Source organism: Monodelphis domestica, chromosome 4, assembly GCF_027887165.1.
Source record: "Monodelphis domestica isolate mMonDom1 chromosome 4, mMonDom1.pri, whole genome shotgun sequence".
NCBI classification, from domain to species: domain Eukaryota; kingdom Metazoa; phylum Chordata; class Mammalia; order Didelphimorphia; family Didelphidae; genus Monodelphis; species Monodelphis domestica.
In genome coordinates, this window is record NC_077230.1 from 398,042,979 (window position 1) to 398,060,060 (window position 17,082).

At 42.3% G+C, this 17,082-nt stretch overlaps 1 protein-coding gene and 1 long non-coding RNA gene across 3 annotated transcripts in view; one reads left to right on the forward strand and one right to left on the reverse strand.

Annotated features, from left to right (window-relative positions):
- Positions 1-13,637, reverse strand: part of MFN2 (mitofusin 2) — a 33,400-nt gene extending 19,763 nt beyond the window's left edge. The window contains exons 1-6 of one of the 2 annotated variants that reach the window (XM_007491412.3): positions 13,345-13,637; positions 12,415-12,545; positions 11,834-11,925; positions 7,759-7,937; positions 2,887-3,022; positions 1,539-1,701 (exon numbers count right to left, since the gene is read on the reverse strand). In XM_007491412.3, coding sequence (XP_007491474.1) covers positions 1,539-1,701; positions 2,887-3,022; positions 7,759-7,933 — 474 coding nt within the window. In that variant the 5' untranslated portion in view covers positions 7,934-7,937; positions 11,834-11,925; positions 12,415-12,545; positions 13,345-13,637. The remainder of the gene's footprint in view (positions 1-1,538; positions 1,702-2,886; positions 3,023-7,758; positions 7,938-11,833; positions 11,926-12,414; positions 12,546-13,344) is intronic. The other variant, XM_001363923.4, reaches the window with a different exon arrangement.
- LOC103096784 (uncharacterized) lies at positions 13,405-16,887 on the forward strand. The gene is made up of 2 exons (XR_008911561.1): positions 13,405-13,536; positions 15,765-16,887. It is a non-coding gene; the product is annotated as an uncharacterized LOC103096784 (long non-coding RNA).
- The last annotated feature ends 195 nt before the right edge of the window (positions 16,888-17,082 follow it).

The window sequence follows — 17,082 nt, forward strand, 5'->3', positions numbered from 1 at the left end:
ATGGAATCCTTTGATCTGCAATCAGATTCCCACAATTCCTTCTTTGGCTATGGACTGTATTTTTTTATCATGAGTTTCTTGGTGTTATCTTGGGACCTTGTTTTGTTGATAATAGTTTAGTTGTCCTTCACAGCTGATCATCGAACAAATATTTCCATTATTGTATACACTGTTCTCCTGGTTCTGCTCACTTCACTTTGCACCAGTTCATATAAGTCTTTCCAAGTTTTCCTAAATTCATCCTGTTCATCATTTCTTATGGTGCAATAGTATTCCATTAAAACCACATACCACAACATGTTCAGCCATTTCCCAACAGATGGACACCTCCTCACTCTACAATTCTTTGTCACCATAAAAACAGCTTCTAAAAATATTTTGGTACAGGTAGGTCCTTGTCTTTTATCTCTGATCTCTTTGGGAATATAGATCCAGTAGAGGTATTGCTGGGTCAAAGGGTAGGTATAGTTTTATGGCTCTTTGGGATAGTTCCAGATTTCTCCTCCAGATGGTTATACCAATTCAAAGTTCCACCAATAATGCATTAGTGTCCCAATTTTCTCACATCCTCTCCAACATTTATCATGTCCCTTCCCTTTTTGATCATATTAGCTAATCTGATAAGTATGAGATGATATCTCAAAGTTGTTTTAATTTGCATTTCTATACTCAATAATTATTTGGAGCATTTCCCCCTATAACTATGGTTTTAATTTCTTCCTCTGAGAACTGCCAGTTTGTATCTTTGACCCTTTTTCAATTGGAAAATGCCATATTCTTATAAATTTGGGTTGGCTCTCTCTATGTTTGAGAAAGGAGGCCTTTATCAGAGACATTTGCTATAAAGATTAATGTGCCTCTTACTGCACCCATAAATCACTGTTTCCTTCCATAAATCTCACTAACCATCACTTCAACAATACATTCTAGAACTGTGCTAGGGATTGAAGTCAAACTCATTGGGTCCTACTGTTTACATAGGCCACTGTCTTTCCTCTTTTGAAAATGAGGACTTTTGGTCCTTCTCCAATCCTGCAATATCTCACAAAAAAACAAGCTGGAAATTCCCCAAGATGCTAAGCCACTAGTCTAAAGATTTAGGCTGCTGCTGTTCCCTCACTGAGAAAAATCAAGGTGTAATAACCCCTGGACAAATGTTCAAATGCATTCTGATACAGTCCCAACCCCCTATGAAAGAAAAAGATTCCAATGTGCTTTATGACTGTAGCCATCTGAAGGAGAACTTCATGTTCATGTAAATAAAGTAGATCAAATGGCATGCCCCAGGCCACACAAGGAGTCAAAAGTTGGTGTCTAAAGTCTCTGTGTTACATGTTCCTGGACTCCAAACTGCCATTTCACATTCTTGAAACACCCGAAATAGGATTTTCCATCTTCCTTGGAAGGTGGGAGGAAGGAAAAAAGAGATACCTCCTGAGGGCTGAGGACTAGGGCACCCCCTTCTAAGTCTGCCCACATCTTGAACAAATGTGCTACTATGGATCAGGACACCAGGAGGCCCCTGAGGCACAGGTTACCTTGACACTCTTCTTCTCTTCAGAGCCCTCAGTAAGCAGGAAGGCCTCGTGGCCATCTGTTCCCTCCACTCGGAGGAAACAGTTGGTGGTGTGGCCAATCCCTGAGGGAAGGACTTTATCCCAGAGCATGGCATTGATCACTGTGCTCTTTCCATTGCTTGTCCTAGAAAAGATCAAGAGTCACCAGCAGTCACTCAACCAGGAATCACAAGTCTGTGCTGTCTGCAAGTCTAGGGATTGCTGTAAGAGGAGCCCACAAAGGCTGCTTCCAACTTGTGGCTCCCCAGCCTCTAGAATAGAAAGAGTTCCTCTGGGGCAATAAGGGTCTTCTCTTTTTTAGGCTCAATAATGAGGAATCTTTTCTAGTTCTCTTAAGTGTGTGTATATATTGGGGGTGAAGGAAGGAGGAGGAGGATATCTAAAAATGTTAATATGATTAAAAATAAATCTACGCACATTTCTTTCTTTCACCATTTTCAATGCTGTTCTCTAATTTTAATCCCTCTAAAAACCCAGAGCCTCACATCAGACTCGGGTGACTACCAAAAGCTTCATTCCGGCAGGGCAGAGAGGGAAGGCTGCAGAGTCCTCATACAATCATAGCTGCCCATGTTTTCCACGAAGCTTTCCTCACCACAAACCAATGAAGTAGGTGGTAGTAGCATTACCCCTGACTTGATACATCCCACTATATCAAGGCCCTTTAAAAATAGCTCTATCTTGCTGACTCATCCAGCCATGACTTCCAGCTCTTTCTGCCCTAGCTGTGGCCAACAGATCTGATGCTGGCCCACACAGAAGCTTCTCTGCTCAATCTCTTGGTTTTCATAGCATTTTACAGGTGCCAACAACAGCTTTCTCATTACTCCAGTGTCATCCGAACACCTTATTTTACTGTCTTTCATGCCTTTATCAGATCACATTGTGGGCTGGGTATTATTCTCCCAACTATCCTGGCAGCTCCCCCATGGCAGGGATTATGTCTCATTTACACCATCTCCTTCAAGCATGACCGCCCAGGGCTCTGTACATAGCAGGTTCTTGATAAATGTCTGGAAATAGTATAACATTTAAAAATGTTTTAACATTATTTCTCCATTTCAAAATCGTATAACATCCCCAAAAGAATGAAATAAACAAGGCTAAATGATTTGTTACCACTGCTCCCAGAATGCCTGAAAGCATTCGAATTCCCAGCCCGGAGATTATCCACATGGGCTCAGACTTGCTAACTAAGCCATTTTTTTAGACTCCAAGGCAAGCCAGTGGGCCCTGAGGGAATAACAAAAGGAGTCCTGGGGCAGAATTCCCTGTCAGTGTGGACCATCAGATCAAGGAAGGGCCTCACCTGCCAAAGAAGGCCACCTTCATGTGCCGCCGGGCTAGAACCTCACCAATGCCCTTCACTTTGGCCAGGTAGGCTTTGACCTCCAATACCTGCTCTTCGGTGGTGACAGGATCAAGCTCCACATTTCTATGGGTATCTGGAGAATAAAATGAGATTGCAGTCAGACATCCAGGAGAGGCACCATGAGCTGGATTCAGATTTAGCCTTGGACCTTTATTAGCTGTGAGTCTTTGGGCAAGTCACCTGGCTTCTCTGGGCCTCAAAGTGATCATCTGTAAAAAGGCCAAATGCCTCTGAAGCCTCCTTCTAGATCTAGGCCTCTGATCTATGAAATATCAAGTTGAATAAGAGATTTTTAATTACAAATGAAACAAAGAATCAAATAGAATAATTCCCAAAGAAAAATACTCATCTGGAAGAGGTAGAGGCATACTCTACTTTTATTATCTCATTCATCAAGAGAACTGTGGGAGGAAGATGAACACAAGGATAAACCCAAATTTCTAATCAGAGAAACTGAGGCAGAGCAGAGACGGGAAAAAAGTCAAGGTTTCTATCCCATTTCTAGTAGACTGTAGGAATGAACTCCCAGGTAACTTTGTTGAAGTAGGAGTTAAGGAATTTTCTGAGCTCCTTAGCTCAGAAATACCATCATAGCTCAGACATACCATCAGACTGATCTCCCTGTTAATTCTTTGCATATTTCTCAAAGCATCTAAAATGGGTTAATTGGCACCTACAAAGCAGGAGGTCCCAATATACTTCACTCACAGACATTGCTGAGTTTACCACAGAAACCCCAAAGCCAACATCATCTCTTGGCCTGGATGTCCGAGGCCTGATACTTCTCCCTTTTATAGCCATGGATTTGATGTAATGGCAATAACTTGAGCCTCTGGAATGCCTAATGGAATGAGCTGGAGTTCTCCTAACTGGACATTAGGCTGCCATATCAAAAATAAACCCACAAAAGATATGTCAGACCCAGTCATGTGTCTTCCATCCCTCTTGGGTCTGTTTCAGGGCAGTCACATGAATCCAGAGTGATTCTGAGAACCTCCTTGGGTCTGGTGGACTCTGCACTTCCTTCTAGCCCCTCTCACTAAGTATGTACAATGCTGGCACAAAAGACAAATGCTTAGAATGTCCCATTCCTGGAGGCATAATCCAAAAGCCTACATCAAACATATATTAGTTTATAAATGTGTAATTAGAAAAAAATTTGTACCTTTGGACTCTTTCTCCCAAAATTATTTTAAATCTTCCAGCGTCCCTTTCCCTTCCCCATCACATTTGTTCACGTTTGTATATAAGTTTTGGTGACTCCTCCCTCCTCATTTTCTCCTGAGTTCGAGGTCTAGGAAACCCTTTCTTTACTAAAGGTTTTTTTCCTTTCCTCTACTATCAAGTGATATTTAATAAATCTTATAAAATAAGAGTATTGGATATTAATTTTTAAATCTACATAAGATAAGCTGGGCCTAGAAGTAAAGAGCTGAAGAATAGACTGGATTGTACTGGGCAAATCACACTGTTTTCAATAATCCCAAACTTTTCTCTGCCACAAGACCTCATCTTTTAAAGACCAATATTCTCCTTGGGATGCTACAAGGCTGTGAATCTTGGAAAAAAGAGGATTTAAGAATCAAAACTTCAGATGAGGGGGCAGTTGGGTAGCTCAGTGGATTGAGAGCCAGTCCTAGAGATGGGAGGTCCTAGGTTCAAATCTGGCCTCAGACACTTCCCAGCTGTGTGACCCTGGGCAAGTCACTTGACCCCCATTGCCTAGCCCTTACCACTCTTCTGCCTTGGAGCCAATACACAGTATTGACTCCAAGACAAAAGGTAAGGGTTTAAAAAAAAACAAAAAAAACCTTCAGATGATCCAAAAGGAAACAGAAAACCAGGGTAGGTGTGAGGAGGCTGTGGCATCCATCCAACTATTACATTCACAAAGTGGCTTTTACAAGGGACAACATCATTTCAGAGCCAACTTGCAAGATGAGGAATCCCTTTTAAACATGATCTCATTTCAGTTTCTTAGGAACTCTATGAAGTAGGTGCTATAGATAGTACTGTGCCCATTTTATGATGCTAATAAGAATCAAAGGTGGGACTTGAACCCAAAGTTTTCCCAACTCTAAACCATTCTCTCCATTAAATCACGTTTCCTACCCCCAGAATCAGGCCCTCCTGGCTCATGTTGGCTGTGTGACCATGGGAATTAACCTCTTACTCAACAGCCCAAGCAACTCTTAAGACTAAAAGGTACAAATAAGTGGCCTCCTTCTACCAGTAGAAAGACTTTTCCCAGTGGAAGGTTCTTATACCAATGGAATCAGAGGCCTAGACACAACTAAAACGACCAGAGGAGGGGGCAGTGTATCTCCATGGAGAGAGTGAGTAGATGGACAACCTAGAGGCCACCACAGAATTCACCAGATGTTCAGATAAAGAGAAAAGCTTCTACTGAATTAAACAGATGCCCTATGGGGGATTGATGGAAAGACAAAGGCCAGGCCCTGATGGCTTATAAACTGAACTGGAGTGCCTCCATGGATAAGATCCAAATCCCTGAGATCCAAGTTCTGTCCCTGTCACTGTGTGAGTGACCACCCAGAGATAAAAGGGCCCTCAGAGGTCACTGATGGTCCAGCTAACATTCTGTCCTTACAGATGAGGAAGCAAACGTCCAAAGAGGTGACAAGTCACTGAGGTTGTAAACATCGATGGGCCTGGACTGCAGAAGTCCTCTGATTCTAAATTTAGCCCTTTTTTTCTCCATCATCTGAGGGAATCATGCAATATCAGTGCTGGAAACAACCTGGGAGCCACTCTCTTTCAGTCTTTGCTTCAGCTGCCTTTCCAAAACATCCCTCTGCCCCTCTGCCAAGTTCCTCCTGGGGCTGCCATGGGGGAAGGGCACAGGCCATTCATTCCCTATCCTGTTCTGCTTCTGATTTTGCCTCTATCCCTCTAGTTTCCCCACTTCCTTTTGTGGATTGTCTTTTCTCATTACAGTATAAGCTCCCTGAGGGCAGGAGATATCTTGTTGCTTGATTTTCTGTCTTCAGGTACTTAGCACAGTCCTAGGCACACAAGGAGTGCTTGATAATTGCTCAGTGCCTGCCTCCCAGCTAGATTTAGCCACTGACCTGGGAGACTAAAGTGATGCTATAATCTGGGACAATCCTGTGAAAGGGAACGTTATCTATCCACTTCCAGAGAAAGAACTATTGAGTTGGATGAATGTGGATAGCAGCAGACCATCTTTCACATCAGTGTATTTATGGTTTTATTTTGGAATTTTGGTTTTATATGAGTGTGCTCTTACAATAATGACCAATATGGAAGTGTATTTTGCATAATAAAAATTAAAAAAAAAAAAAGCTTTACAAAAGGAGGTCATGCCAACAAGGAAAATCAACTGACTGAGTTAGAGAAACAGAGGCATGTTTAAAACTCTTTATACTATGTACATGAGGAGTCCAAGGACCTGGCTTCAAATTCTCACTCTGCTGGTTATTCCCAGTGTGATGACTTCTCTGAGTCTTGGGGCCTTCCTTGTAAGAGGGGGTAGATTATATAACTGCTGAGGTCCCTCTGGGCTTTCAGGGAGCACGGAGATTTGGGGGAGTAAAGGGACTCACAAGAGGGGCAACTGCCTACATTCAAATCCATAGCAGAGAGGCCCAGAAGAAGCTCCTAACAGAAATCATCCCCAAAGTAGAAGTTAGCCTTTAAGAATAACTCATTCATTGGTCAAGTAACACTGGATCTCAGGTAGCTAGGCAACCCAGTAGATACAGTACCAGGTCTGAAGTCAGGAGGATCTGGGTTCAAATCTGACCTCAGACACTTCCTAGCTGCCTAGCCCTTACTGTTCTTCTATCTTAGAATAAAACAAAGTCATAAGGGAAGGGTTTAAGAACAACAAACAAAAAGGTAAGACTGGATCTAGAGTCAAATGACCTGGGTTTGAATTTCAGGTCTGCCTCTTATGACCAGGCCAAGTAAGGTTTTTTGGCCTTCAGTTTTTTCATTTGTCAAATAAAGGGGTTGAACTGGGTTGATTGTATGATCCTGAAGGTTCCCTGATTGTTGTTCTCCAAAGAATCTGAACATATTAACAGGCCTAAACAGAGTCAATGGGGTGTCAGTCACCAGTCCTCTCATCATTCAGCAAGCAAAGTAGCCCCAAATAAAAAACTCAGACATGAATTATGATTTTTCCACATGTATTTGTATTTAGAAAATGCACATTTACCCATGAAGTAAATGTATGGGATTCACTATGATTTATTCCTTGTGCATCCTGTAAGATTAAAAATTAGTATCCAAATACTTCAAGTATTATATTCTTATAAGAATTTAATTCATTAATAATTTGAAGAAAAAGGAAAATGATAGCATCAGCAAAGAGAGTTACCCAGACCATCAAAAGTGGACAGAGAGCCAGGAGAGCCCAGGAAGAAGAGTTAAAAAAGGCAGGATTACAGTAAACTTTTATGTACAATATGTAAGGACGCTATGTGGATGAAGGGAAAAAGATTCTGGGAGATGAAGTCCAAGGATTCAAGATTTCTAATTACACAATCCTAAAAACAAACCCATAAAAATACATTCTTGTATTTGAAATAGCTCAAATAAAGTGTAATCATGTATGCTATTGTCATTTGAATTAAATAAACACCTATCAGAAACTAGGGGGGAAAAAGTTCTTTGGCTCCAGAACCTTCTAATTATGATGATCAGGGGATAACATCCAGGAGAGGGAGCCCTGTGACTAATAACAGCACCAAACACATTGTGGGGCTAAGGAAAACGCTCAGAACTATCACTACAGATAGCTAAGTCTGAGAATCAACTTACCCTCCAGAAATGTAGCGCTCTCCTGGATATATGCTCCCAGTTGCTCAAAAATGCCATTGATCTTCTTCTTAGCAGTAACAAAGTGCTTGAGTGGAGAAGCATTCACCTCGGCCATGTGTCTTTTGTCCTTCTTGATCGAAACAATGGAGTTGGAGTGAGAGAAGATCAGGGACATTTCGCTGCCAGAAAAAAGCACAATCTATGAGGTCAATGGGCAAGATAACCTCAAGTTCCTGGAGAAACCTCAGAGGCCAACCCCCATATTTTACAGGTGAGGAACCTGGGGTCTAAGACATGAATAGGTAAGTGGCAGCAAAAGGATATGAACTCATATCCTAGGACCTCCAAATCCCATTCTCTATGCTCTGTACTACATTGTATTCTCCAGAAAACTTCTTTGAGTATTTGTTTTTTGGATTGGAGAAGAGGGACCCAAATAGCCAAGTATTTCCCAGAGGTCATACTCTGATTGTTTTCCACATCAAGTTGAGAGTAAAATTAGTCTCCAGTTGTTTGATCTTAACCATCACTCAGATGAGACAACATTGAAATCATGAGAAAGGTAAGATTAGAGGATCTGGATTGAGATTGAGGAAAGGACTGTAGAGGTTATCAGGTCTTGATCTGAAGTCAATTTGGAGGCCAGAAACTAGAGTCAAAACTCTCAAGCTCCTGAGTTGGCCATCAGAACCTCATAGGGGTATTCTCAACAAATCATCTTCCTAAGGCTCTGTTGAATGAGAAGAGCCACCTCTAATTTACATGGAAGTGATCTGGTATTAAAGATACCCGTCTTTGGCTGCTCCCAAAAACAGGACATACTTTCTTAAGAATTCCTAGTTCTTTCAAGGTTCATTCAGGTGTCATCTTCTACACAAATCCTTTTGTAATCTCTAGTTTTTAGCAAGTATATTTGCATATTTACTTATATAAGCTGTATTTCCCCAGCAAATTAAGCTATTGAAAGTGGAACTCTTCAATTTGTTTTCTCTCCATCATCTAACAACATCCTGTACTTGGTAGAGAGTAATAAATGTTTGTTGAACTGAATCTCTTTTCAAAGGCCCTATTCTGGTTCAGCCATGGTCCCAGGAGTTACATTCCTGACTATCCAAATAATGACTGATGGAAAAAGAGAATATTAATTAGATAGCATGGCAAGGAGCTATAAGACCAAAGATGAAGGTGGGATAGGACCTACAGATAAGCACTGCAGACACCTTCAGAGAACACAGCCCTTTACATTTAATACTCAACAGGTAAATTTGCCCTCTTGTCAAAGTCCCTGTGCCTCTATCAATCCTATATTTGCTGGCTCCTCCATTTTCCCATTCCTTCTCACATAGTATGAAACTATGTCCAAGTCAGTGACTATAGTGACAGCATCAGAACTGCTCTCCAGCATTTGTAAGACATGCTCTCAGAAGTAGTAAACAAAAATCTAGGAAGAGAGGACAAAAAACTGCCAAAACCAACTTGAAGGAACAAATGGAAAGACTAAAGCCATGTAAAGAGATAAGGAAAAGCCTGACTTGAGGCACCAGGAAGGCAGTAACAGACTAGACTGCTGGAAGGGACTTGAGTGATCCCACTTCATTCACCACTACCATTCTTTTCTAGGGGTCTTCTAAGGCCGTGGAGTTACTTCAAGTCACCCAGGGAAGATTTGACAAAGAGAAAACTAACTACGTGCTGGAAAAGAAAAAAAATAGAAACAAAATGAGGACCCTAGCTCCTTTCAAAAAAAAAAAAAGAACATGTTATTCCATTTCAGAGTAATCTCTACAAACTGAGTTCCAGGGCCAAAGGACTGCTATGTAATCAGACTCTAGGATGGAAGTCCTTAAGCCCACAGCAGCTGTTTTCACAGCTCTGCAAAGGATAGACAGGTCACACACACCCTGTTGGGAAAAAATCAGGCAAGCAGGGCAAAAAGCCACACAACAGAGGACAAAAACGGGCACACAGAAAGGATACTAGAGGGTTCTGGTTCCTTTCCCAAGTTTATTTAACACCCAAATTAAAAAATATCAAAATACATTTCCTTCCCCATCTCCATCAATACAATACTTAACTTTAAGGCAAATCCATAAAATCAGTAAAGTAATAAAACAAGTTTCCCTACAGGAACTAAACAAACTCATTTGCCCAAGACATAGGATAAGCAATATCTGGAAATGGATCACTTAAAAACTTGTCTGCATTTATGAGGTGCTTTTTTAGTTCCAGTGATTATTTGTGAGACTAAAGGACTTGAAACCAGAAGCATTAGTATGCTGAAAGTAAAAAGTAAAAGCTAGATGTGTTACTGAAGCAAATGAAATGAAAAGCAGCTCAGTGAAAATGTCACATTTTCAGATGTGAAGGAAATGAGAAAAAAACTTCAAATTCCTCTGCAGGGAATGTCCTCAAGGTGCTCCTAGTTGCTGCCCTCAATTGGTCTTGGAAACATCTAGGATAAGAAGAATCCTCCCACTCAATTGGCTATTTTAGCCAGCCTAATTAAACTCCTGATCTTCCACAAATTTATTCTCCTAAATCAGGAAAAATGTTGACTTCTTCAACTCTCTCATTCCCATGAAATCTAACAGGCTTCTTTTAATTCAGCTTTTTGCCCTCTGGGATTTAGAATCAGTCAAAAAAATTATTTATTAAGTATCTACTATGTGCCAGTCTTTGACCTGCTTGATAATCTAATAGGGAACGAAAAGCTATAAAAGGAAACTGTAGTTAGAGTAAGAACCACTAAACTTATCATCAATGGAGATGATGAACCATTCTCTAATGTTAATGACTAACTCTTAGCCTAATCTTAATGAGTTTGGGACTCATTTCCTTCTGTCTCCAGCCCCACTCCCACCCCAATCCTTTTTTAAAAATCCTTACTTTCTGTTTTAGTAACAACTCTAAGACAGAAGGGCAAAGGCTGGGCAAATAGAGTTAAGCCCAGGTCTTGCCCAGGGTCACACAGCTAGGAAGTGTTTTAAGATCAGATTTGGACCCAGTTTTTCCTGACTCCAGGCCTGGTGCTATATACACTGCACTACCTCGATCCCCTGAAATGGCCCTTTTGCATTTCTACAACTTATTTCATAAAAGGAAGCAAAGAGTGAGGCAGAATGAAGAAAGTTCATAAACCTCCTTTTCTCTTGCTCTGGAACTCCACCCCCACCTCAACTCTTCTGGGAGGTCCTGATAGTCTCTCTTGGTCAAGAAAGCTTTAGACAAGTGGGGCCCTGTCCATCTCTCCTAGACACAGAGCAGATAATAGTTGGCATAACTTCAGGAGACAGAGAAAGCCTGGGTGTGGTAGATAATATGCTGGGTTTGGAGACAGAAAGAAGGGAATTCAAATCCTGCCCTGGCATTTCCCTGGGTGGCCCTAAACATGTCATTTAAAGTCTGCGTGTATCAGGCCATTCTCTGGGGAATATCTCCTAAGTCACAGATGAGTCAGATCTGTTCATGATGTTAAGGAATCACTATTTCCATGTGTGAACTACAGATCAAAGGCTGACCTTTTGAGGACTTAGATGATAAAGTTCTCCTGAAGTCTGAAGCCTTATCTAATTTTTTGCCATTTCCACTTCACTTTAAGAGTGCTTTATCAAAGGCAGCTAGGTAGCATTGTGGGCTGAGCTCAAGGGCAGCTAGGTAGTTCAGTGGATGTGTCAGGCCAGGAATCAGGAGGACTTGGGTTCAAATATAGTTTCAGATACTTCCTAGTCATGTGACCCTGGGCAAATCACTTAACCTTGACTGCCTAGCTCTTGTCCCTCTTCTGTCTTAGAACTGACACTACAACAGAAGGTATGGGTTTAAAAACATTTTTTTTAAAGAGGGCTTTATCAGAATTGTTCATGTCTTGCTACATTTATGCCCAGAAACAAACTTAATTCTCTGTCTCAATTGCCATCAGTTCACTCTTCCCCCAGGTAATCATCAGGCTAGCTCATATCTGAGTTTAACTGAGGTCAGTTAGGTATCTGGGGATGTAGGAGGGAAAATGATGCAAAAATCTCTCATGTGGCTTTGGGTATGAAATGCAATGCCTGAATTCACACCATTTTCTTACCCAATTTTATGCAGAACAACTTCTAGCAGGAAAAGGGAAAAAAAGGATCCACAGGACCGTCCACCAATGTAATTGATACAGAGAAGGAGAAGCTGAGAAATTAAAACGGAAAAAAATGAAAAGAATGGAGATGAAGGAGATTTTTTCCAGCCAAAGTCAGGAAATGAACAATACGGAGAAGATGAAGAGAAGGGAGAGATCAGGAAAGAGCCATTTGCCAAAGAGTATTTATTTCAGATTCAGATGCTTACTTTCCTTATTTCACAACACATTAAACTGGTTCCATTTGGATGGAGTACAATAACATTTGGTGGAGGGAAAAAAAGATGCCCCAAATACCAGAACTACTTCTTGGGTCACAGGACAAAAGGTTTGGCCCGACCTGGTTTTTCTCTCAAAGTCAGAATGGATTCTGGGTCCAAATGGATTCTATGCCAAGACTCCATTCAAGGGGCCCATCCCTGGCCCATCTTTGAGAAATTCTACTAATTCTATTTAGCTCCAGCCCAGGGCTGCACGTGTAACCATAGCTATTCCCCTACAGCTTAAGGCACCATAGACCCAGAAAATCTAAGACTTACTTTTCGAGAGGTGGATTGTTTTCACAAGGCTGACATCATGAACTCTGCTGGCATGGGAAAGAAAGGAAGTATCCAGGCATTTCCCTCTTTTACAGAAGAGCTGCACTGAATCCACTCAAATGTCTCCAAAACTGTCAGAAGAAAAGGGGCAGCCATCAGCAGGAGGCATGGGCCAGGGCCCAGATCCTTTAATCAGGTGATGACACCAAACAAAAACCACCCCTGGGCTCAGATAGGCCTCTTACAAGGACACATGCCAGCAAATTTGGGTGGAGATCAAGGGCTGGGACTGACTGGCAGATCTCATTAACCTTGGGGCATCACAACACACCTGGGCATAGGGCAAAGCACGTGTGCCTGCTGTGTGCCCAAGAAAGAACACAAGAGGGAGACTGGTATGGGTGGAGGGGGCCTGGCATGGGAGAAGGAGGGGCCTGCCATGTAGGAAGAGGGAGCTGGTAAAAGAGGGGAACTGAGAGCTGGTATGGAGGGATTATAACTTGACACAGGGAAAGGGGATCTGGTAAGAGGGGGAGAGAAACAAGATATGGAGAGGAGGGGGCATGGCATGGGGGGGGGGAATAGAACTTATAGGAAGGATGGGGGCCTGACCTGGCAGGGGTGTGTGGCATGGGAGAAAGGGGAGGCGAAGAAGGAAGGGATCTCTGGTATTAAGGAGAGGCCTAGCATGACAGGAAGGGCGTGGCATGGGGGAGGGAAGGGAGCCTGGCAGGGGGAACTTGACACCGGGGTATAGGCTGCGATAGGGGTCTGGAGAGGGCCCACTATTGGGACAGCCGCAGGCAAAGACGGGGCGCAAGGCTGAGGTTGGTGAATACGAGGAGAGGTACTGGGGCTCGGCCCGGCACCGCCGGCCAGTCCCCTGGGCCTTCTCCCGTAGAGCAGCTGACGCCGCCTGCACTCACTCACCTTCACCTTCTCCGGGATGCCGCCGCCGCCGCCGCCTCCGCCATGATACGCTGTGACATTATCAGATCGCGTCACGCCGCGGAGGGGAGGGGCGCGTCGTTCGCTCCACCCCCACCACACGCACGCCTTCACTTCCCGGCTGCCGAATCGACCATCGGAGCGGACCGGAAGATCTTCAGCAGCTCCTAGAAGGTGTGGAGTGACCCCAGCGCGTGCGAGGCCCAGCTTCCCACCCAGGTCCTTAGGCTTCGCGGGACACTAATGGGTGACGTCACGGGGCGTGTTTCGCCGTGCACCCTGGGAATTGTAGTTTTGGGCATAACTCGGATTTTCTTCCCACCCTCCTCTCCTCCCCCCAAAGGCAGGGCCCCAGGGTGTGCAGGGATTGTCAAGGGCGAGGCTGCCATGAAAGGGAACAGAGCCCAACCAGACCAGAACTGGCCTCCGGAGCCCCACCGCCCCTGGGCACGCATCCTCCTGGGAAGGGGAGTTTAGTGCAAATCAACAAGCATTTACGTGCAACCCGGGCTTAATCCTTGCTCTCTCTGATCAGGCGCCAAAGTGACTTTGATCACTTGACCTCAGCTGCAGCAGCTTTAAATTGGAGGCAATAAGGTTTTAGCAAGTACCTAATGGCTTTGCGACAAACATTATTGTATATATTATATTCTGTGGCACATGTTAGACTAAATATAGTCTATATTATAGTATTATATATGCTAGATAATGGTATATATTATATATTTAATAATATAGTTCTAAATACTATATAGTGTATAGGATAAGTTAAATATGCTACATAATATAGTACATGAACTATATTCTATATTATGATATATTTTTAAATATATAGCATATATGTTATAAAATATACAACTTAATATAGTATATGTGCTTATATATTATGGCATATTTTAATACAATATACAGCATATTATATATTAAATATACTATATATATAGTATATAGTTTATGAACTATATTATACACATTGCATATATATCTAATGATTGGGTATGAGGATCATATGAAATCTAGGGCACAAAACACTGGGTGGATTCTTAAAGCATTAACTGCCCAGTTTTGATTATCTGGGTAGACTACAGCCTTGACAGGGTGGAAAGGACCCTGGGTTTAGAACAAAGACCAGATTGGAAAGCCTGGTTCTGCTACTTACCACCGTGTGACCTGGGATAGAAACTCTGTCTTCCTGGACCTCAGTTTCCTCGTATGTAAAAAGAATCTGTCTTTTAGTTCAAAGCTCTATGATTCTATAGCTAGAGAAGAAAAGAACACCACATGATGATGCTTCTCAAAGAAGTGTGGGCAACAGCTGTGGAATGAGGCATATATTTTGAGATATGGCCAGTGTATTGATTTATTTTGCTTGATTCTCTTGTTATGAGGGAGGTTTCTAGGTTGGAAGGGTGAGTCTTTGGAAAGTTAACAGGGATGTACAATTCAAAAGAATATCAACAAAACTTTAAAAAATGAAGATAAAGAGTAGGCTACTACAACTTGATAGAAATATTTCACTCCCTTTCTTCTATAATCTGTGCTCACAAGCAACTTTCTGACCTCTGATCTGATCTTTTGCCTTCTGCAGTATCTTGCTAGTTATAACTTCCAATATAAACTCATAAACTGGTGTTTTGAGTTAGAGATTGGCACCTTGTGAGTTTGGTATGAAACGGCAACCCTGAGCGTGATTCACTTGAAAAGAATTAAAAAGTAGATTGCATAACTGAGAATGATGAATTTATGGTTTCAGGTGACCCCACCAGGATGTTGCCAGTATTACCCCTTGATTTGCCCCCAAACTCTCTCTCATTTCAAGAGTCTCAAAAGACCATCTGATTGGGGCAGCTAGGTATCTTAGTGAATAAAGATCGAGGCATGAAGACAGGAGGTCCTGGGTTTAAATTTGACCTCATATACTTCCTAGCTATGGGACCCTGGGCAAGTCACTTAACCCCAGTTGCCTAGCCCATCACTCTTCTGCCTTGGAATCAATACTTAGTATCAATTTTGAAACAGAAAGTAAGGGTTTGGGGGAAAAAAAGATGATCTGATGGAAGCCCTAGCCTTTAAAGCAAATCAAAGATTATTATCCTCATCTTACAGATGAAATCATTAAATACCAAAGAAGTTAAGTCATTTCCCAAAGGCTACACAGATTTGTTTCTTACTCATCTATTGTTTACTAGTAGAAGTTGGGACTAAGAGGAAGGGCTTAAGCTGTGAGATGTCTGAGCTCAAGGAGAAAACCATCTCTAATCCTCTCTTTCCTCCCCTTCCCTAACAAGATTTTGAAGGACTTAGTAGGGCTTTATATTTCCATAGATAAGTTAACTGTGAGCACTCATTTTGAATATTTGAATGGCCATCATGGTAAAGAGGATTAACCTTGTTCTGCTCAGTGGCAGATGGCAGAAGGAAGAACAATGAGAGAGAATCTGACTTGATAGCAGGAAAAATGTCCTGATGATCAGAGCTACCCTGAAGGTCCTCATTGGACCTGGAGGACGGAAGAATGACTGTGTATCTGGGATGAAGAGAGGAGATTCTGGGTCAGGAACAGGTTGATCTTGATGGACCCTTATGACCCTGACTCTTACTTCCTGTGAGAGGGTCCATTTTGCGGACTTGGCCTTGGAACTTGACCCTGGAGGAGCTCAGCATGAGACCTCAGACTGCTTTCCCTTTAGATGGTCACATGGTGAGTGATAAGGCTGACTCCCCATTTCCTTGGCTTTCTGGAGAGGCCCCTTGGCCGAGGCCTCTGAACTCCTGCCTGGCTCAGACAGGCCAGAGCAGATTTTTTTCCCCTTCTCTTTCTCTCATTCTTAATTTTTTCCCTTCTATTGTAAATAAACCACCATAAAGTTCCATTCTGACTTAGTATTTTGTTGGGATTTAGAATTTAAATCCCTGGCAACCAACTAAAAATATATTCAGTCTTGTGAATTTCAAAACTACTCAACCATATTCAAACCATTCTTTAGAAGATGGGATTTAGCTTTTTCCTGATCAATAACAATAGAGATACTTGGAATAACAGAATCAGGTCTAACATCTCCACCCTACTCAGGGTAACAAGATCAGGAAGGGCTGCAGCAAAACTCAAGATTTAATTATTTGAGAATATGGCCTTCAACAGACATGTGCAAAAAGGACAGACCTCTGGGCGATCCTAGGTCAAGCTAGAGCCATCATTGGCACATGTGAGAGACAGGAAGTGAGGTAGAGGACAGCTCAGGAGTTCTGGGGCCTTCCTATGTGGAGGGAGAAGGTGGTTGTTGGAGCCTGGTACTTGGAGTGGAGGAGCCCACAGACTGTTTCTCCATTTTGGTCATTTGACTGATAGGGACTGATCTCTTTTCTTTGCCTCGGCTATCCAGGGCCTTGGGCCTTTGGCCCAGCCTAAGCAGATTGGGTATTTAAACCCTATTTCCTTTTCTCCCCTTTCCCTCTCTCTCCCTCTCCCTCTCCCTCTAATACTTTTCTTCCTCCTGTTTGTAATTAAAACACCATAAAAAGGTTGACTGCTGACTTGAGTTTTTCATTTAGGAATTACATAGCTGAATTCCTTGGCGACCTTAAATTAATATATATCAGTCTTTTAAAGTGATTTCCATATTACAGTCTCAACCCTAAATTTACCACTTTACAGAAGGGACCTCATAGGCTATGTAGTCCAATTCTCTAATTTAAAAATTAAAAAAACTGAATTACAGA